This window comes from Rhyacophila brunnea, unplaced genomic scaffold (genome assembly GCF_057557595.1).
Source record: "Rhyacophila brunnea isolate RB1 unplaced genomic scaffold, BYU_Rbru_1.0 scaffold_19, whole genome shotgun sequence".
In the NCBI taxonomy this organism is placed as follows: Eukaryota; Metazoa; Arthropoda; class Insecta; order Trichoptera; family Rhyacophilidae; genus Rhyacophila; species Rhyacophila brunnea.
In genome coordinates this window covers 30,723,623-30,746,554 of record NW_028232848.1, presented here as the reverse complement: position 1 = coordinate 30,746,554, position 22,932 = coordinate 30,723,623, and the positions used below count along the sequence as shown (strand labels likewise).

Genomic DNA, 22,932 nt, shown 5'->3' with positions numbered 1-22,932 from the left:
TTATGCGACCCGTGTTTCGCCTTTCGGCACCAATGGCAAATCCACACTGGCAACGAATGCAGTTAATTATTGTTTTTACCTATAGCAATTTAATAGAAAAGTATAAACACATTGTTTTAATATTTTGAAAATTCAAAGTGTATCTAAAAACCCGTAGTCAATATACGGACACCATAATACTAAATAAAGAGTGGATGTATTACTAATATCACTAATACATAAACCAAGTCAATTAAAGTTTGGAATGAACTGTACGTATGTAGGAAAACTCTTATTTTCTCAAGTTTATTATTATATTTGTAATTCTTCATTGTGTTAACAGTTTTATGATAATAGAAAATCAATATTTTGTAATACACATCAATTATTGTATCCATCAAAATTTGTTATTATGCTGCTATAATGAAGAAGAAGAAGAAGATATAAAAACTCAAGGGTCATGTAGCGCGACTACAAGATGAGAGATGGACTAAAAAATTTACCATGTAACGGCCCAGAAGGGAAACGCTACAGAAGAAGACCCCATGCGAGATGGCAAGACGACATCACAAAGACAGCGGGACCAAACTGGCTACAGATAGCCAAAAATAGAGCCCAGTGGGACTCTCTGGAGAAGGCCTTCATCTGAGGAGGGGTTCTTGCAAACCAAACTAACTAGTATCTTAGCATTAAAAATATTATTTAAGTTACAAAATACATAATATATGCTAATATAAACGTTACATACCACTGTTTAATATGTGAACATTATTTAATAATATTATATACAAAATTAAAAATCTTAATATATATTATACAAAAATATTAAAATAATAATAATTAATATTATATAAACTAGATAAAAAAGAAAGAAAAGGAAGAAAATACAATCATGTATAGATATATATTATACAGAATAGATATAATCATTGGTTATAGGTATATACCTACATTAGATTTAGTGAATTCACTGTTATCTACTTTTTTGTTTGTAAGAAATAAAAGGATTTTTTATTTATTTATTTTATAAAAACTACGCCTTGATATTATAAACTAAAATATTTGACAGGTTAGAATGAAAATTAACGCTATATTTAGAGAGATTTGAAAATGTATGTGAACCGATCTATCTAAATTCTAAATCAAACAATAAATTTAAAAAAAAAAGTTATTATGTCGGTAACAAATAAGGCAGGCTGAGATAGTGTAGATCGTATCTACGAGCGGCACAAATCTGAATCCGACCTCATTGAGGCGGACTGGAGCCTCATAAAGAGTGCGATTGTGTCGTCGGCTCGTACCGTCCTTGGTACCAGAAGGAGTGAGCAGCCAAAGTGGATGTCTGACGAAACGTGGGTTGAAATTGGTGAACGAGCCAGGCTGAAAGCCCTGAGAGACGAGGAGAGAGACCCCGACCGAACCGAGGACCGCCGGACTGACTACCAGACCCAAGACAGGGTAGTCAAACGATCCGTGCGGTTGGACAAGCGCAATTTTATGAACCGGCAAATTGAAGCGGCAGAGGAGGCAGCAAGCAGAAATGACACCAGGAAACTCTTCCGAATCACCCGTGAAGTCTGCGGCAGGCGACCACCGACTCCCGGAGCCATTCGTGGTCCCAGTGGAGCAATAGAGTCTGACGCAGAATGCGTCAAGAAGATTTGGAAGAATCATTTCTGCGGAGTGCTGAACCGCCCACCCCCCTTGGATCCCTTTGACATATCTGCGGAAGCTTTACTTTTGGACATTCCCCGAGCGACCGACATTTCCGATTGCCCGCCCACGCACACCGAGATAAAATCGGCTGTGAAAAGGCTCAAGAACGGAAAGGCACCGGGGGGAGACGGGATTCATCCTGAATTCCTCAAGTACAGCTTGAGCGCAATCCTGCACCCTATGTTTCATCTGATGACAAAGGTGTGGGAAGAAGAGCGCTGCCCAAGGGACTGGGTGAACGGTGAAATCATCACACTTCTTAAAAAAGGTGACCCTCTAAGCTGCGACAATTACCGAGGCATTACGCTACTCAGTGTTCCGGGAAAGATTTTGGCAAACATCATTTTGATGAGAATAAGGGACCCAATAATGCACGTCCTCAGGAAAAACCAAGCCGGGTTTCTACCTGGTCGAGCGTGTGCAGACCAAATCCACAACCTTCGATGTCTTCTCCAGCAGAGCCATGAGTTGAACAGTCCGATGGCCTGCTGTTTTGTGGATTATGAGAAGGCTTTCGACAGTCCGCACCGCCCCTCCCTCTGGATGATACTGGGAGCATACGGGATCCCTCCCAAGATCATTGCCATAATCAAAAGCCTGCACGAGAATAGCGAATGCTGTGTCAGAATTGGAGACACTGTCACGGAATGGTTCGGGGTCACGACCGGAGTCAGACAGGGTTGTGTCCTTGCACCGTTTCTCTTTATCATTCTCTTTGACTTCATACTACGGAAGTCAATAGCACCCGACCGAGGCATACCTGTTACCCCCACGGTGAAGCTATGCGACCTGGAATACGCCGATGATGCTGTCCTATTCGACAACTCAATCGAGGGCATTCAAGAGACAATCGACAGGTTGCATAACAACTCCTCTCGCTATGGTTTGAAAATCAACGCGAAGAAAACCAACGTCTTGTGCAATAGCACCTGCCCTGATCCAGATTTCCCTCTGATTAGCGATGGACAGAGCATCGAGAGCGTCGACAGCTTCAAGTACCTGGGGGTACACATCACGGGAGATGGCATTTTGCAGAAAGAGCTCGCTATCCGAATGGGAATGGCTGGAGCAACATTCAACTCGATGCGAAATGTCTGGGACTCACGATTGTACTCGGTCAAAACCAAATGCCGCCTATTCGACGCTTGCATTCTGACGGTGCTGCTTTACGGTAGCGAATCATGGCACCTTACGAAGGCTCAGAGCAACCGTATACTGAGCTTCGAAAACAGATGTTTGCGACGAATACTGGGTGTGCGGTGGTATGACTTTAGGAGCAACGAGGAGATAAGAGAACGTACCAAGCAGCCTCTCATCACGCTGAAAGTGAAGAGGCGACGTTGGACCTGGCTCGGCCACGTGCTGCGGATGCCAGAAGAGAACTTTAACCTGGCTTGCCTGTTCTTCAAGCCGACCGGATCCCGGCGTCCTGGAAGGCCGCTAAATACAATCTACAGAGTGTATACGGCGGAGCTACGGGATGCTGGTTTGACCTGGAACGAAGCAAGAAGACTGGCGAGCGACAGGGATTCTTGGAGGCGCCGCGTGGTGTCCATATGCTCCAGTTAAGGGGCGGATATGGGCAAAGAAGAAGAAGAACAAATAAGCACTGAGTCTTATTATAATTTATTTCAAAATATGTATAAAGTGCAACGTTTTAAACCCCTGGTTTATTTCTAAACAAATAATATAACCATCATCATGAATGAAAATACAAAAGGCGTGCATAACTGTAGAGGCGTTTAAAGGTCGCTTTATAAAATTCCGACCGCTTTACGAGTACATTTTTTATGAATATATTTAAATAAAATAATGCTGCACCATGCGCCGCCTTTGCGCATGGAACAATGTCTGGTTTATTTCTAAAAATAAATCTGAAACCGTTATAACTTATAAAATATAATATAGAAATAATGTAGAATTACACTACGAAGATTTCCTTTATTCATAATCGGTTGCCTGCTCTTCCAAGACCCAATCGGCGACTTTTCGACGCGGCCCGTGGTCCGTTGGGTTTTTAGTTCTTTAATGAACTGGACCTTGTACATGTGCTGGTGAAGATCTTTACACAAAATTCGCCATAAACACACGTATGAGAGGCCTAGTTTGTGCGATCTTTTTGAAATCGACATTTCTGGCGTTCTTAACCCCACCCCCTCCCACCCTCCATATAAGACTGCCAAAAAGAATTTCTCGGGAATTCTCGCGAATGAGTAAATATTCTTTAACTTCCGAATATTCGATAATTGAAAAAAATCGTGAAATCATAATCTCTAGATTAGATTCTATCTATGTAGGTTACGAACTAGTTCATAGTAAATGTACACATTCAAAGAGTTTTTAGCAGATTCTCAAAAAAAAAAAAAAAAACACATAAAATAACTGTAGTCAATGTCCATAACAAAGGAACGATAATACCAATAATTCACAATTGATAAATAATTCTTGTGTTTTTTAGTAACTATGTAATGTTCCAATTACACGATACGACGCGATCCCAGTTGACCGTCTGGCCTAGCGATCTGCGTCGTAAAAATGTCAATTTGAAACAATTTGGACCGCAGTGTAAAAATACATTTCACACCGACTTTATGGACAATTTCTACGAAAATGTACAGTAGAATTTCGATTATCCGAAAGAATATAGTAGATTAGTAGAAGATAGCAAGGATAGACAACAAATATTTTTCTCTTCACTTTCACTTGTTTTTTAAATTTTTAAAACACATTTAATTCCCAATAACCCAGATCCAGATACCCGTGGCAGAAGGGAATAACAATTGAGTATTTTGAATATGTACAGGTACCTACTGACTGTGCTTCAGGAAATGATGTCAAGTAAATATTATGTAATAAATATAATAACTCGCTTCACCCTACGTTTGAAGCCGTGTTTTGTAGGTTCGAATGCATAGCTGGTTTTTTCAATGTGTACTTCATCCAGTACAAGCCTTAGATAAAAGACTTATGCCGTCTCCACACTGGCAACAAGTTGCTGGCAACTTCATTAAATTTTATCATAATTATCGTAAAATCTAACAAGGTTGCCATCAACTTGTTGCCAGTGTGGACCCGGCATTAGGTTTATAACCCCCATTATATGGCAGTCCATATAGATACTTCGATGAGGAGCGAATATGGTAGATAATTTACTATTTTACCTAATAAATTAATTAATGTCACAAGCATGGACCACACAACGAGGGGGCAGACAGGGCTCTAGCCTGGGGGCCCGGCGTGCCAGGTCGCCCAGTTAAGTGAGATAAACAAACCCCAAATTTTCTCTAATGGTAAAAAAAAGATCGTCTGCGGAGCTAGTTTACATAAAGGATATTAACATTTACAAATATGTGGCTATCATGTGATGCAATTCGATGTCGCTAAAAATACACAGAACGCCCTGAATTTTATTTTGCGGAACCCTGGTGTTCCATTAGGAATACCATTTTTAGGGAACACTAAAGTGTAGAACATCACACTCCTCTTAACCTTTGTGATAGGTATGGGAGCCCGCCAAACATCCTGGCCTGGGGGCCCGCTTCAGGGTATGGGGGCCATACACACAAGTTTCTTAATTTAGTTTATGTCCACACCTCGCCATGACGCCTGGAGTAGATTTTGCGCATGAGGGCACTAAAATATATAAGCTATTCATAATAATAATATCTATGTAGGTATAACGAATGCTTGAAAGCAGTGTTCAGTTTCTAGATTTACAATATTTCCTAAAATTCGTGTTCCCTTCGGATCCAACGAAGTACCTAATAATTATTGAGGATCCAATAACAACAATACCTTCATTGTGATACTTTAATTTTAATTGTTGAATGACCTGCGATAATTGATTGTCCTGGATCTTGCGACCCCAGTTAATTAAATGATGATTCACCAAGTCACCAGCATATCTTCACGATTTCTGTAGGTGGAGCCGAACGTCATCGGGAATAATAACGATCTATCTAATATGCGTAACCCTTTCTGGACCCATTGTCTTCTGCTCGCCCACAATTAATATAATTAAGTACAAATATCGTCTTATTTGAGTTAAATACTTACCTATTAATTAGTGGAACCAATCGTAATTTTTTTCGCAAATTAGGTTAGATAATGATGTCAGCAACCTCTTTAAATTTCGATTAAAATAGTTTTTGGTCAAACAAATTTTGATAATTATCGTGAAATTTAATGAGGTTGCCAGCAACTTGTTGCCAGTGTGGAAACTCACTCATTTTTTTTGAAAATAGAAATACAACGAAACACAAAATTATAATTAAACACCATATTCTAATAGATATTATACCAAACACATTTGGTTTCAAAATCAACCTGGATGTTTTAATAATTATATTTTTCATGGTTCTAATAACTAGTATTTTTTTATCATGTTCAAGTTCATTAAAAATGAAATCAAATCTAACTCATTTTGCTAGTAAAATAGTATTAAACAATAGCGCTCGAAATGGACAAGTTTACGAACCGGAGCGCACGACAGTTTTCTGGAGAACAATACATAGTTAGCATAGTTAGAAGACATAGTTATCAATTTTTTTGTGTATTTTATAAAAATAAGTATGTTAGATTTTCTATTATAAGGCCTATCTAGCTCAAACGGTCAAATTATTTTTTCCACCAGACGGAGCGATAATTTTACCGATTTCAGGAACAGGAACGGCGCTCCGGTGCGTAAACTTGTTAACGTGTTATTTAAATGTGGTAATTAAAAGTTCAGCAGTGATTGTGTTTTAATCAGTCCCAATATTTTTAATATTTTTTGAACAACTGAAACATGGTTTTTTAATTATTTTATTTCACCGTTTGCTTTTTCTAATTTTAATATTTCCAAAAAAAATCAGTCCTGAATGTTTTTTTTGTGTATTCATTAAGGCAACCGACTTTGAAATAGCCTCCTTACCTCTTATCATAAAATATCTTTATATAAATAACATGAACGGTCATAAAGGGTTATCTCACTATACGTGATTCAGTGTTCACCGTTCGTCAAAGGCACGATGATTCACGGATTGATTAATCGTAAATTAAATATCAAGGTACAAAATTGACTGCCGTGTGCCTACGTCGCCGGGTTTTTGTGTACCTACTAACGACATACATATCGCAATTAGCAATAATATTTTTTAAGCCATTATCATCATGATAGCCTAAAAAATTGCAGAAGAGCCCGATTCCACGAATTGACCACTCCAATTTAATGCCAAATTACTTTCGTCATGGCATAGGTCAGTGGTTTCCAAACTGTTTGTTACTACGCCTCCCTTTTAAAAAAATCTAATCTTGGCGCCTCCCCCCCCCCCCTTTTTATTTCATTAAATGTGTCGCTGAGTTTCAAAACCCGCTATAACACTTTTTCATTATCTTGATAAAATCAAACAAAAACTTTTTGAACTAAAAAGGTTTTTGAATGTTTCAGTAGTGTTATAGCGGGATTTGATAGACACATTGATTTTATTTCATAAATGACAGTTAATCGTAGCTGCTTTTGAGAGAGGCAATAAAATTTTCATGTAAAGATTTTAATAACGAACCAACGATATATATATCTTAATTATTTCAAAAAAGTGTTATAGCGGATTTGAAACTCAGCGACACAAATAATACATACACCTTTTTAAATAGTCAACAATGTACTAATACAAAAACGAAAAAAAAATAAACAAGGCTTTACTACTTCATTCATTTCATTTCATTTTTAAATTAATTTGGTTTTCATGGAATGAAATGAATGTGCTTGTTTATTGGCACAATTATTAGTAGTCCATGCAAGCTCATCATCGTTCATTGACAAATGGATTCTATCCTGAAGCGGGGCCCCCAGGCCAGGATTTTTGGCGGGCCCACCCTCCTATCGCTGAGGTTAAGGGCAGTATAATAGTGTTCTAATGTAGTGATTCCTAAATTAAACACGGGAGTTATCATTTAAGTGGGTAGGTATATAAATCATCATATAGGTATCACATCAAATTACAACGCACAACCACACATTTAAAATATTTAATAGTCACGAAATAAAGCAGCGCGCAAGCGATTTTTTTTTTAACTATTAATAAAATCATGTGAATAAATTTCAAACAAATAGACAAGTTTAACAACAAATTATCGTTCCTAAACAAATTTGCCTCAAATTTCAACATTATGATTTGACCCTTTTATTTCATTTTTTCACGAACTAAGTTTGTAAACTTTTCGCGCCTCCCTTTGCAACACTCCGCGCCTCCCAGTTTGGAAATCGCTGGCATAGGTAGTATATATAAATTAACTTTAATAACTATTATATATACAAAATAGTACGCAAAACCAAATTACACAATATTATTGTAAAATCTATTTTTAATAATAAAAAATACCTAGTATTATTGTAGGAAAGTAGTAGTTGGAATCTCATAAATTGTCAAACCCGGAATTTCGGATCCTTTTAAAATAAATTACTACCATACTAATGTAGTGCAGAATACTGTTTTATCGACAGTAGTACATGCAACATCCATTGTCTTTGTATTATATTATAATTATTATTGAATTTTATACTCAGTTATCTTATTTCCCTGTCCACTATAAGTCTCTTATATATATTTTTGGGGTGGAGGTGTTGGAGATGGATAGACCGGAGGTTGTTGAGTGGATCGAAGAGAGCGTTTATTTACTGATAAAAATGAATACAATGACAGGTGTGAAGTTAACCGTGCAAAGTAACGCACGGTGAAGTCTACTCAGTCCGAGGCGTTCTAATAGTGAGTACCACGTCCGAGGCATATTGGTAGAGTGCCATATTCCATCAACTGTGACTCGCTATTTATTGAAATGAATATTCGATAAATTGCGGCAAGTTATTATTGATGTAGGTCATAATTGGGTAATATGCTGACTGCCGCATCGCTACTACCTCGCACCATTTCTCTGACAATGACGAGGTTTAGGGTTATCGACCCTCATCGACGTATCTCACATTTGCAGAATGTGCTGACCGTAGATGAAGTGATATGTGATAATTGGGCAATTCGCCGATTATCGCCTTGTATTCACGGATCATTATTTGCTGACACGGCCTGGGGTTGTTGACCCCCTATATATTTATTATTATGCTATATTCTGTTACGATAACGTACGTAGGCAGTGAGTAAACTTATTCTGGGACCGAAACTTTTAATATTCTGATTTATACATGTAACATACGTATTCTCAATTGTTTGTTTTATATATTCATTAATTTATTGTACTTTTCTATTGCGTATGCTCAGGTGGTTCACAAAATGTAGAAATAGGAATCATAGTGGATGTTTGATTGTATGTATGAAAGTCTTAGTTAATATCCTGCCGGTGTTTCTGCTGTATTGCGAGCTATTAGTTATCCAAACCGCCGCACCTCAAGTTATTGTTGGTGTATACATACAGTGACCGTTATTCAATGTTGTATATGTAGGTACTAGATAATTAAATATTTTCTCTCTTCTTTTCCAGCCTGGAACAAAAAGCGCAGACCTAGACAAGGGTTTGGCAGGAGAAGGCGTTTTAAAGTTCGGATGGATCCAGGGAGTCTTGGTGCGATGTCTCCTCAACATTTGGGGCGTGATGCTCTTCCTTCGGCTGTCATGGGTCGTTGGACAAGCTGGAATAGGTATGTAATATTACGATTATGAATTATTGTCATTTATAAAACTTTGACTGGAGCTAGAGTCATACATCTAGTGGGCGCCAATTTGCTAACGTCAGCTGTCATTATGGCGTATTTATTTTAAAAATCCGTTCTCAATCATAAACTAAGTTCATTATAGTAGGTAATATTTTCAATATTGATATTTTGTAAAGGTAGAAGAATGATTCTTCTGGCATTGCGGCCACGACAAAATCACTCTGCAACGGTGTGTTACTGTGATTTGAAAAATACAAACGATACCAACACCTAAATTAGTTGCCTACACTGCCAGAAAAATCTGACACCATTCTACTATAAGGTGACCTTGCGTCCTTTATTTGAGCAAGGGGTCCTTTATATTATTTTATTATATTCTGAAAAATCCAGTTTTATCATTTATTTTGAAAATTATACTTAGTTTTTGCGTACCCGAAAAAACATCACAGGGGTAGTCAACATTTTTATACCTACCGCCCACTTTTGTATCTATCTTAGTAGTCAAATTTTCTTTCTAACCGCCCACCGGTTTCACAGTAATGGTGATTTATAAAATAGGGAAGTAACTTTACTTCATAAAATTTATAAAGCAGAGTAAGGCAACGATGCGCGAGAGGTATGCGCAGACGATGATAAAAGACGCAGGCTCTTTTGTTTGTAGTCGCACTATAGCGCCATTTTGTTTCATTTACGTAACGTGAACTAAACTTATGCGAGGACGATACAAATAGTATATTTTCTGAAATTTAAATTGTTACGGGGAATTCTATGAAAACACAATGAAAATGTTTTTAAAACCGCTACCACCCACCATGAAAGAGGGAACGCTCACTAGTGGACGGTAGGGACCAGGTTGACTACCCCTGATCTAGTAGGTACCTCAGAGAGTGGCATATTCGTTTTAAATTATTTTAAGGAAGTACATACAGTTTAAAATTAAAATATTTCTCTTTTCTGAGGGGGATATCTTTTTCTGCAAAAAAAGCAAATGAATTCTAGTGGAATTTTTAATTTTGGGCAAAATAGTAAAAAGAGCACTGTCGACTTTGTTTCGGGATTGTTTTTTAAGGACAATTTGCAAAAACCCAATATGTCCACTTTTTTATAAATAGGTACCTACCATCTGGCATTTTTTCTGAATTTTACGCAGGTTATACTTTGTATTTCGGATAATTAAATATGTAATTTTAGATATTCTTATTTTTCTGTACATTCCTACTGGGTACTTCTGGATTTTAAATTGTCATAATTATTGATTTATTTTGATCGTTAAAATGTAATATGTTCAACAGCTAGTACGACATATTACTATGAACATTACCTTGTTCGACGAAATATTGACATTCCAAATAAATTCAAACAGTTTTTTATAATTTAGCTAAGTGAATCATTATTTATATTTGTATTTTATTTTTAATTTGCAGCTCAAGCCATGGTCCTGATCTTGACCACGACAGTCGTGACGACAATCACCGCACTCTCCATGTCAGCCATCAGTACGAACGGTGTCATAAAAGGCGGTAGGTAAAATCAATTTTCATTACTGACCACTAACTATATATTTTACCCTTATCTTAGAAAACTTACTTGAAGTTATTTCAAATGACTTGTATCGCTTACTTTTCTGAGATTTCTGAGATTTTTAAAATTATTAATAGGTATGACCATTATTATTCAAAGACTATAATATTATTTACTTCTTACTTAATAATGTGCTTGTGGTCAATCCACGTTATTGCCAATATTATAATAATATATCATTGTTTTGTATGTACATATTACAGTGATGTTAGAACGTTTTCATAAGTTTCACATCCTATTTTATGAAAAAAAATGTATTTTTTTACTTACGTTTATCATTTTATAACAATTGGTAATATTTATTTTTTTGTTTTGGGGTTTCAAAGAAATAAGGTTTAAAATATTCAGTCCCGCATTTAAACACACCTGGTATATTTATTCCACTGATAAACCAAGCTTCGCATACGTAACAGGAGTTGAAAGCTTTACGTTTACACTGTGGCACAATCAAAACAGTTCGATGGGGAAGCAAAAAACAGTACTACATATACATGCAGCAATCATACCACTCAGCATTACAAGTGTGACACACTTCAATTTATGTTTTGTTGTCAAAACCGATCAAAGTGGCGGAAATAATCGTCAACATTTCCTCAATCATAACCTAGATCAACAGTATCTATTATGATGTATTTAATTGCGACAATTACTCTTGTAATGTATTGATTTCATTTGTATAAATAGCAAGGACGATCCATAACTCACCACTCATCTCGAGTCCGTCACTCGACACAGTCATCTGCCTAACCTAACAGTAGATCGGTAGTCGTCGCTATCATATCGCGGCTCGGTCTGAGCACGAGCTCACCGCGATCACTCTCTACACTGTTTAATTTACTCCAACCATTGTAACTCTCTGTACTCTGGATTAGGGAATCCAATCCCGAGCCAAAATTCTGATCCCGGGATTTCGGGATTACAATTTGACAATCCCGGGACTGGTCCCGGGATTGGCATTTTTTTCCATTGTTAATATAAAATTTTTATATTTACAAATAACATTGATAAAATCGGTCAAAAATAAATCTAGTATAATTTATACTATTTAAGACATTTATTGTTAATATTGTATACGTTCAATCTTGGAAATACACAAGTTTAATGGAGTAAATAATATTGTAATAAAAATAATAATGTGAATTTAATATGCGATTGCTGTTTCTGATAGTAAAGACATAATGAATGGATTAGCGAGATTTAAAATAGTAAAGCAAATAATCATGGCGTACTTATGGCCTTTCCGCTTCATAAATCTAATTAGTCAGCCAAATATGAAACTGCCGTGAAATGTATGATATCATGGTAGAATTACTTTGTTAAAAGTGCAAAGCATTATGTTTTTCCAATCTTTCTTATTTTTAATAATTCATGTGAAAAAATAAAATGAATCGGCCACCTACACATGGGTATAAATCAAACTTTATTCAAACTCAGTTTATTTCTAATGTAATGCCTTATACTTTTAGTACGTAGCATGATAGTTGATATCGCGACATCATTAATAATAGTTTGTGCTTGACGTTAAAGTTATCTGACTATACTTTTCCTATCTTTGATTTTTTATCTATTTCGCCCAGATTTTATATTAGGAAAATGATAATATAACTATTTAATTATGTGATGGTCAAGTCACCTGTGTTTCCTGTTAACATAGGTAATTACTCTTTTTGACTATCAACAAAAAATGCAGGTAACCAAATCGTTACATATTATCCGAATGTATTTATTTTTATACGAATTGAATATGTAAGCTACGTGGAATTTGATTTATTCATGATACGCAGCGTGTCTTGGGTTTGAATACCTTCACTATCAAACTGAGCCTGCTGTTTTTCAATGCTTGTTTGGACCAAAGCATCTAGCTAATAGGTTGAGCAATTCGCGGCCAATATCTACATCGGATTATACAGCAAGTGGAAAAAATATTACCATCATCATCACCCGAGGCGGATCCACTACTGGATAAAAGTCCCCCAGTTCATTACCATAGGAAAGATCATTGGTATACGAAGTGATAGAAGAATGGTCTCATTTCATGGCTTAATAACACCCGTGATTGGTACGAATAAAATTCCACCGAACTGCTTAAAGTAGAGGACGATAAAGTGAAGATCGCACTTGTGGTTACCGACCTACGACAGGAGATATCATATGAAGAAGAAACTTCTGTACCTAATTTGGTAGTAGGTAGGTGCGTATTAACTTTTTCCTTTTTACTTATTACCTATTAATATATTGGATTTTTTCTTCTCCGTACTGCTCTCTCTCATAGACACACCTAGTTCCAAGTATTTTAAAATTATTGAATACAAATACTAATGGTTACAACCATTGAACACAAATATGGATCGATTATCTGGTGTCCTTATGAGGTTACCTATAAGCTTATTTTAGAACGCGTTCAGAAGAAATTTCTGACAGGCAGTGAAAATCGGTTAACCTCAAAATGAGTATAGTTCGTTTTATTGCCTACAGGTTCACCATGATCGTTCTACTGCGCAGGCGCTACGAAAAATCCTACTGTCTCATGAAAATTCACAAGCTTCCAAACTTTTTTGATTCATGCATGCAAGCTTACAACTGTAGAATAATACATGTTTACAGTAATAATAAAACACCAGAATGTTTGCATATATTATGTAATAAAGGTCTAAAATTAAATTTACTCGAACAGTTAGAAATTAATCGCGAATTATCCAAAAGTAATCACATAATTAATGAAAATTTGGTAATGCATTCGTCGCCACTATTAAATATAATTTAAACACACGATTAAGACAATTATACTAATAATATTTTAATTGATTAATAATGTCAATAAATAACCAAAGTAATCGAACACTGTAATTTTGATAAATTTTGTAAATTTTGATATCCATTAAAAAAACCCACTTAGGGTTTTCAAAGTATTAATAATATTACAATTAATAATAAGTGTACAAATTCATAATATTGCTGGAACGAATAAGAAAATGTATTCTGTCTCTATCTATACACGTATAGTATTTAAGCAAAGGCAAACGGCCTATCTGAATAGTCTTGATAATGGTGTTACAACCGAAATAGCTATCGACAAACCTTTTAAAAACCTGTAGAATTTAATATTAATTATATTTTCATTTCTTGTAAACCAATGATGTTTGAAAATTTTCGCTGTGTCCATAGACACGCCTTTAGAAGGGAAAAGTCCACGTTCAGTTCGGGCTTACATGCGAATTAGAGCCAAACCGACGCAAGCCTTCCTTGATTTCAAATGGATCCAATAGGAATCAAGTAAGAATCGCCACAGTTTGCGTTAAATTGCAGCTTCTTGTGTCTTAGCCTTAGACTATAGATACATCTAGACGCCACCCATTGCATTGCTAAATGAATTGCGTGCCGTGCGTTTGGTTTGTGGGCGAGCGAACACATTCGTACACAAATGTTTGAGACCATAGACCATTTCGCTAGTGCTCGCACTAGACGCTCAGAATTAAAATATAATTTTCTATTTTTTACGTCATATAGTATTTTTAAGCGGTTAAATTGCAACCATTCGGTAAAGATATCCATAATTTAATTTATTGTAAAGAAACACTAGGTCACTGATATTAAAATATATAATAATACTTATACAAATAAATTATCACGAACATGTATCAACTTACCTATGAAACGTAATACCATCTTCTTGCTTATCAGTACGGTTACCACATTTTAATACAACATACAGAACCATCTTTTCTACTTAATTAACTAAAAATATTTACCACTGACTTTATGTTTAATACAAAAAATATCAATTTTAGCAACACTCGCTCGCATGTTTAGCTATGCAACAAACTAAGATTTGGCGGCTACACCACAGCAAATCATCTCACACATCTGTAAACCTTTTATCTTACTCTAGCGCGTGTCGCTGAGATTATAAGGGTGCCGAATACTTTCTCACTCGCACTTATGCATCGTTTTTGTTCAGGCCTTGGTCATAGCCCTTGGTACGTTGCGCTGTAGATAATATTCTAAATCTAAGCCACACCGTTAAATGCGTTGTTTTTGTATCGCATATTAGTTCGGCCCTGTATCAGTTTCGAGAGAAGGCCAAAAATACAATATGATAATATCTACGTACTGAAAATCAGAATTAGATTTTTTGTGGTGAGTTAAGAAGAACACGTTACCAGTCATAAATCACGTAAACAACTTTTTACTTAGTAAATATTACACTTTGGTATTATTTATAGCATTTCTCAAGTAAAACTAATCGAGATTATGCAACCGTAAATAATATGGTGAATATATAATATTTTTCGAAAACAATTTCCATGTTTCACTACACGAAATTAGATTTTCCATGTAATATCTACTCATCAGGCCAAGTCAAATGGTGGGAGGTGGGGCTGCTAAGGGCCTCAATTTTTAACTATGTTACAATAAATCCCTTCATAGCTTGTTCGCAATGTGTAACTAACAATTAATCTGTTTTTACAAAATTTCGGAATGCCCCTAATTTCACCTCGACAAACCCGGTTCCGTGGAACATCGTTTGGGAAACGTCGCGGCCTTAACCTTAGCGATAGGTAGGGAGGTCCGCTTCAGGATGTAGAACCCATGATACCGTATGGGCAACAGGTAGATTGCGAAGAAATTGTAGGGCGATCACAATTCACAGCCGTGTTCGCAATAATTTAGCTATCGCGTACGATGTTGCCAAATTGCATATATTCATGTGTATATAATTTTAAATAAATTCCGCTCAACCCATTGATACTGCTTTACTAATTATTAGTTGACTCTTTTTTACATGACTATTTGTGTTAGATTTCGCAAATTTTATAGGTACATAGATCGCGACTAATTTATTACGTGAAATGTCGATCGCAACTACAAACAAGTTGGCGACCCCTGAATTATAATAATATATAATGACATTAATGACGAATGTTGCAATCTTACATATTGTGTAAGTATTAGGTATAATTATGTCTTGAATAAAGAGTAATTCAATTGAAAAAAATGTAATTAAAATAAGTGATGGGGCGCACCGTACTACCCGCACGTCACCTCATCATTCCACCGCTACTATCTGACCAGTTCATCTGCTCATGATGAATTGTTGCAAGTGCATTATTTATGTCGGATCTTAACAGCCTTCCACCATCCTTCACCATTGGTGTGTGGCATAGTATTGTTACAATATGTGATTATCTTTATTGTGACATAAATAAATTAAAACCTTCAATGTCAGAAAGCAATTAATCAAATTTTAAGTAACACAAAACGTTGACAGCGGAATTCCGGTCCGGTTACTGGCTTATGTCACTTTTGAAAACGACATTTTTTTTTTTATAAACCATAATAATATATTGTTTGTTGATAATAATTAACGACTCCTGTTCCAGTCTGATAGATAGATATATTGCACTGCGGATGTATGGGAATTGAAATTGAAATTCACAAAGGCCGATTATTTTGTCACTTTGGCAAATAATGGCTAATGTTCAATGCATTCCTGAACATCCGACACCGCTGAATCGTTTGTGCAAAAACAATCGTTTTAAGCTTCGGTCTCAGTTGAGTATTTTTCGGAAAAATTCCCAACTACCACCACTATTTCACTGCACCAATTGCGACTATTGCGAGTGGAAAGACAAGTATCAAGACATGATTATTAAATTGTTATTACCATTGTTACTTACTATAATATTATGGCTATGCAATTGCGTAGGCCAGTGTTTTCCAAACGTTCGACATCTGTGTACCCCCTTCTATAATTTTCGTAACACTGAGTAGAGGTGAATTTAATATTTAAGACGGTCAATAACACCAACATAATATTTGTTATCCGATAGAATTTGCTTTATGTGTACATGTGCAGTCTGGCTACCCATTGGCCGATATAAATAGACAGTATTATCAATTATTTTAATTACATTTTATTGTATTTAATCTTTTAGTTTAAACTATTATTTTTGAGCCGTTCTACACAAAACCGTCTTATAAATTTGTACTGAGTCTACCCCTCGTCAAAAAAATGCATAATATACTTTAATAACAATCAAAATATATTAAGTTTTCCTTTTTTAATACCTACATAAACAAAATAATAAAAAATGAAAAATGAAATTCAGTCATAATTAAATATAAATAAAAGTTATCAATGAGAAGAATAAAAATGTTTATGTTGGGAAAGATCATCATAATTTGGTTATCTGGTTGTTAATTTTAATCTGAGATGCGGTTCCACATCCAAAAGCCTGTTCCTTTGTTTTTTACTTAATGTCTACATATGCTGAAAAAGCAACTTCACATACATATGAAGTTGGAAAAGGCAAGATGTATTTCGGGACTTTCTCTGTTAAAACTGGATCCACATGTTGCATTTCAACCAGAATGATGTTAAAGTACACTCCTTATATTTATTTTTCAAGAATCCGTCTGTAGCTAATTCCAACAATTGCTCTTCTTCCGCATGCGATAAACCTTCTAACATGGATGTTGTGTTAATGCTTGTTGCACCAGGCGCAGCCAAAGCCCGGTGCAGCACGTACCCCCACCAAACTCTTCCCGTACCCCAGGGGGTTCGCGTACCACACTTTGGGAAACACTGGTAGGTCGTAGACTCTACGGCGTAGACGTAGAGTAACCAAGGTAATAGCGACTCAATAATCCCCTCGCGATATATTCCATTCGCGGTGGGTACAATGGAATAATTACGCTGGCCTGAATCGCTAACATCAGCGAAAACAACATGCATTCCTTTTGTTTGTATAGTTGTAAAATCAAACCCGTTTGGAGAAGGCCACTGTACCTACCCCAGAACATATTAATAAATATAATTCCGATAGGCAATACCCCAATACACTACATTTTGAGCACGGTTTTGAATGTGTGAGTGTCCTATGAAAACGAACCACACATTGTAGACGTGCAGTAGTTTGTGTTTCAATCTTCAAATACACCAATATTGAATGCGCGTCTGTGCATAAGCCGACAGCAGTTGTCTGAACGAAGAACAAGCGTGTTCTTGACATCTGTTTAAGTGTATCCCATATTCTTCCACACTCGAGATCGGTTGCCTGTTACTCCACACCCGCTAGATATTTCAGTTCCCATTATTTCCGAGTTCCCTGATACCCACCAACCAGGCCACTCTGGGTGCAAACTGCTCTCTTGCCTCCCTCTCTATCCCTCTCTTTCTGAAAAATTGGGACCACAGATTAAAATTAAATAAATGAATGACGCTATTTGCTTTCTTGTAAGATAATAAATGTAAATTATCCCTCCAGGATCAGTTGCCTTTTTTCTTTCCTTCCTAAAAAGTTATTGTCCGTCTAAGCGGGATTTCTCGAAATTCTAGAAAGTAAAGATTTTTTTTTTGGCTCTCCTTATCAATTTCTTTTGCCCGTCCAGGCATTTTTACTCGCTTAAAAAAATCTATCCAGATTGAAATTCGAGACATTATTTGATTATATTATCATCTGCGTTATATTGGCAAAGGGCTTAATGAAGATTATTTTGATTATAATTTTATGTATCGAAAATAATGTAACAGAGTACCTAATTAATGATCGTTAACATTGTCTTCTTAACAAAAGTATTATATTTATTTTCCTAGCTTCTTACATATGTTTTCGGCACTTCGTGTTGTTTTCCTACATATTATTATAATATGGTAAAAGCTCAAAATCTTATAATAGTATTCACTTGTTATTCCTGATCTCGACCATATTAAACTGTGCACATGCTTTGTAAATAAAATCTGCCAACAAATTAATTTTAAATAACCGTACTTCCCCGTATTTCAATTGTCGGTTTTTACATGTTAAATTCGGACTTCGTACATTGAACTTTCCTCGTTTTATTTTTATTCATAAATGCGAGCAATTTTCATAGAAAGAATTTTGGTACTGTTCGGTTATCAGGAATACAGCGGAAAACACATTTTGAAAATACCCGATATACTGGATTATTTGTTAGTTTGAGTTAGTTTAGGTTAGGTTGGGTTAGGTTAGGTTAGGTTAGATTAGGTTTGGTTAGGTTAACCTAACAAATAATCCAGTTTATCGGCTATTTTCAAAATGTGTTTTCCGCTGTATTCCTGATAACCGAACAGTACCAGAATTTTAATACAATTTTAGGGATGATCTCATCCGTTCGATTGTCAAAAATAACTTCCTTTAATAGGTATATTATTTATTCTTGTTCCGTCTTCTATCGAGGCGATCTTCACATTGTTGTCTAATATCTGGATCAATCCGGTGGAGCTGCACTCGTACCAACCACGGAAATTTTTAATCCACGATCTTCGGCGTCTTCCTATGCCACGTATAGAGATTCCAATCCCGGGCTATTTTCGATACCTATGAATCCCGGGATTGATAAACATGATTTCGGGATTGATTTTTTTATCAATTTTTATGGAACATAAAATAAAAGCGAAAATATAACAGAAAAAATACTTTTAATAAAAAATAACTACATTAGAAATAAACTGAGTTTGAGTGAAGTTTGATTTATACCCATGTGTAAGTTGTCGATTCATTTTATTTTTTCACATAAATTATTAAAAATGAGAAAGATTGGAAAAAAGCAATGCTTCGCACTTTTAACAAAGTAATTCCACCGTGACCTCATACGTTTTACGGCAATTTCATATTTGGCTGACTAATTAGATTTATGAAGCGGAAAGGCCATAAGTACGCCATGCTTATTTGCTTTCTATTTTAAATCTCGCTAATCCATTCGTTAAGTCTTTACTATCAGAAACAGCAATCTCGTATTAAATTCACATTATTATTTATATATATATATATATATATATATATATATATATTTAATATTATTTACTCCATTAAACTTATGTATTTTCAAGATTGAACGTAGATATACAATATTAACAATAAATGTCTTAAATATTATAAATTATACTAGATTTATTTTTGACCGATTTTATCAATGTTATGTGTAAATATAAAAATTGTACATTAACAATGGAAAAAAATGCCAATCCCGGGACCAGTCCCGGGATCCCGGGATTGTCAAATTGTAATCCCGAAATCCCGGGATCAGAATTTCGGCTCGGGATTGGATTCCCTAGCCACGTACACCGTTGATCTTTCGTTAAATAATACCCTGAGGAATGTTGAACTATTGTTCTGTCACAGTATGATCGAAAATACTGTAGTATTACAGTTCTGAAGTCACGCAAAACTTTTCGGTCTTTCCAGTCGTTTGAGGACGTCATTCTGCTGGTCCAAAAAGATCAAAGACCTCAAATCTCCGTGGTATTATGTTCGGTTATCCATTCCTTTATGGCCTTTATGCCATAGTAAAAGATTGATAGCGTATAAAAGCGATACATACGTAGTCTCAGATTGTGATTTTTCAATTTTTTCAATTCTCGAAATCAATAATATTCGTTTTCTTGAGAATTCATATATTTTAGATTTCTCGGGAATTTTCGAGATTCTCGAGAAATTGACATATATTCCGGCCGATTTCAACCGGACAAAAAAAAATACCGACAAATTTAAGATTTTTTTTTATACAAAGAACTCAATTTTTAATTTCCAGTTGCAGTCGGTAGTTCAGTGACAATTTTTCGATTTTTCGAGAATCTCATTAATGATTTCTCGAGAAATGAGAATTCTCGAATTTTTGTAAAATCAGTGAGAACATTTTCTAATCTTTTCTTGAGAATGTTCGAGACGAGATTTTTCGATTGCAACGTCTAGTCTCAGGTCTATGAGATCTCTATTGCCAAGGAGGGTCTCATTTTGAAAAATGCACTGTTTTCTCTCGGTTATTCTTCTAATTTACCCGAAACTGATCACAATTCACCTTGACCCTTGTCTCTAAACATTTTAATATTATATTATATTTGTATCAGGTGGCACATACTACATGATATCGCGGTCGTTGGGTCCTGAGTTCGGCGGATCCATCGGTCTGATCTTCTCCATGGCGAATGCGGTGGCCTGCGCCATGTACGTGGTAGGCTTCTGCGAGTCCATGATCGACCTCCTTAAATCCTTTGGGGCCAGTATTGTCGACGGAGGTATACAGGTTTGTAACTGCTGTGTACATTGTTTCGTGTCAATTCTGAGAATTTTGTTCTTAAGGCGATGTCTTAAGGGGGGACATGCTCGTCGAAGGTCAAAATTGAGTTTTTATTGTATTTTCAAACCATGATCCTGGACACTCCTTAAAAGTTTTAGATAATCTATTTATATAATTTTGAAGCCTTATTATCCTTTATAGTTATTTTAAACATTTAATGACTGCAGAAAGTATTTTTGTTACATAAAATAGTATTCTTTTAAACCTCTCGCTCTAATGTTTCAGAATATAGTCATATTTCGGTACATAACTGTGCAGTGGGGTTAAGATTTTTTACATTTATTAATTTTTAAACGCATTTATGAAACCATTAGTATAATTTATTACGAGATAATTTTTGTAAAATATTCACGATAAAAAATTATATTGATAATCTCTGTGATCCCAAATTTGATAAGAATTAGGCATTTTATTATTCAAAAAATCGGCAAGATTAACACATTTGAAGATGATTCTAAAGATACTTATTATAAGCTATGTCTTTGACCATTCAAGTGTGATAAACATCTTATGAATAATGATTGCTTTATAATAATTATTGAGCTAAGAATAAGGTAGTGTTTTTTTGAAATACGCCATTTCTTTTGTCATTCCCCAGTGGTTAAGCTACAACATACGGCCGTAGCCATAAATTGACAAACTATAATTGAAGTAGGGAGTAAAATGATATTGACGCGCGTGTTTGAACATGTATCTACCGTTTAAAAAATATAAAAAAAAATTCGGTTAGGTACATGTTCAAACACGCGCGTTAACATAATTTTACTCCCTACTTTAATTATAGTTTGTCAATTTGTGGCTATGGCCGTATGTTGTAGCTTAACCACTGGGAAATGACAAAAGAAATGGCGTATTTCAAAAAAACACTACCTTATTCTTAGGTCAATAATTATTATAAAACAATCATTATTCATAAGATGTTTATGACACTTGAAAGGTCAAAGACATAGCTTATAATAAGTATCTTTAGAATCATCTTCAAATGTGTTAATCTTGCCGATTTTTTGAATAATAAAATGCTTAATTCTTGTCAAATTTGGGATCACAGAGATTATCAATATAATTTTTTATCGTGAATATTTTACAAAAATTATCTCGTAATAAATTATACTAATGGTTTCATAAATGCGTTTAAAAATTAATAAATGTAAAAAATCTTAACACCACTGCACAGTTATGTACCGAAATATGACTATATTCTGAAACATTAGAGCGAGAGGTTTAAAAGAATACTATTTTATGTAACAAAAATACTTTCTGCAGTCATCAAATGTTTAAAATAACTATAAAGGATAATAAGGCTTTAAAACTATATAAATAGATTATCTACAACGTTTAAGGAGTGTCCAGGATCATGGTTTGAAAATACAATAAAAACTCAATTTTGACCTACGACGAGCACGTGGGCCGTTAAGTATAAAAATACGAAGCTTGCAATTTGAGACATTTTTTTGATAATTTACAATTTCAACTGTATTAATTAATAAATAAATATCTAAAAACATTAAAAAGAAAAATAATTTTTATTTTAAGTCAAAGATAATTTAGCTTAGGTACAATTGTAAAAAAATGTAATAAAATGTGAATTTGTTGCAGGACCCCATATTATTATTACATATACTTTATGGTCACATTTAATATTAAAATTTAGTTTATTAAGTTTTCTAAGCTTCGCCTAGGATATTTTTGACTAATTTATAGTTTTAATATTTTTTTATATTTATTTTAAAAAACATCGATTTTTATAAAAATATAAATGTGTATAACTTGAAATCATTTTTATTTATATCAAATCGAGCTTCAATATTGGGACCATAACGAAATAAAATTTCATATAAATAAAAAAGATTTCAAATTATACACATTATAAAAATCGATGTTTTTTTTTAAATAAATATAATAAATATTAA

General features: G+C 35.0%; 1 protein-coding gene across 1 annotated transcript in view; it reads left to right on the top strand.

Annotated features, from left to right (window-relative positions):
- The window catches only part of Ncc69 (sodium chloride cotransporter 69), a 135,593-nt gene that overhangs the window by 87,339 nt on the left and 25,322 nt on the right, over positions 1-22,932 (top strand). The window contains exons 4-6 of the mRNA XM_085945873.1: positions 9,169-9,325; positions 10,765-10,860; positions 20,793-20,968. Coding sequence (XP_085801999.1) covers positions 9,169-9,325; positions 10,765-10,860; positions 20,793-20,968 — 429 coding nt within the window. The remainder of the gene's footprint in view (positions 1-9,168; positions 9,326-10,764; positions 10,861-20,792; positions 20,969-22,932) is intronic.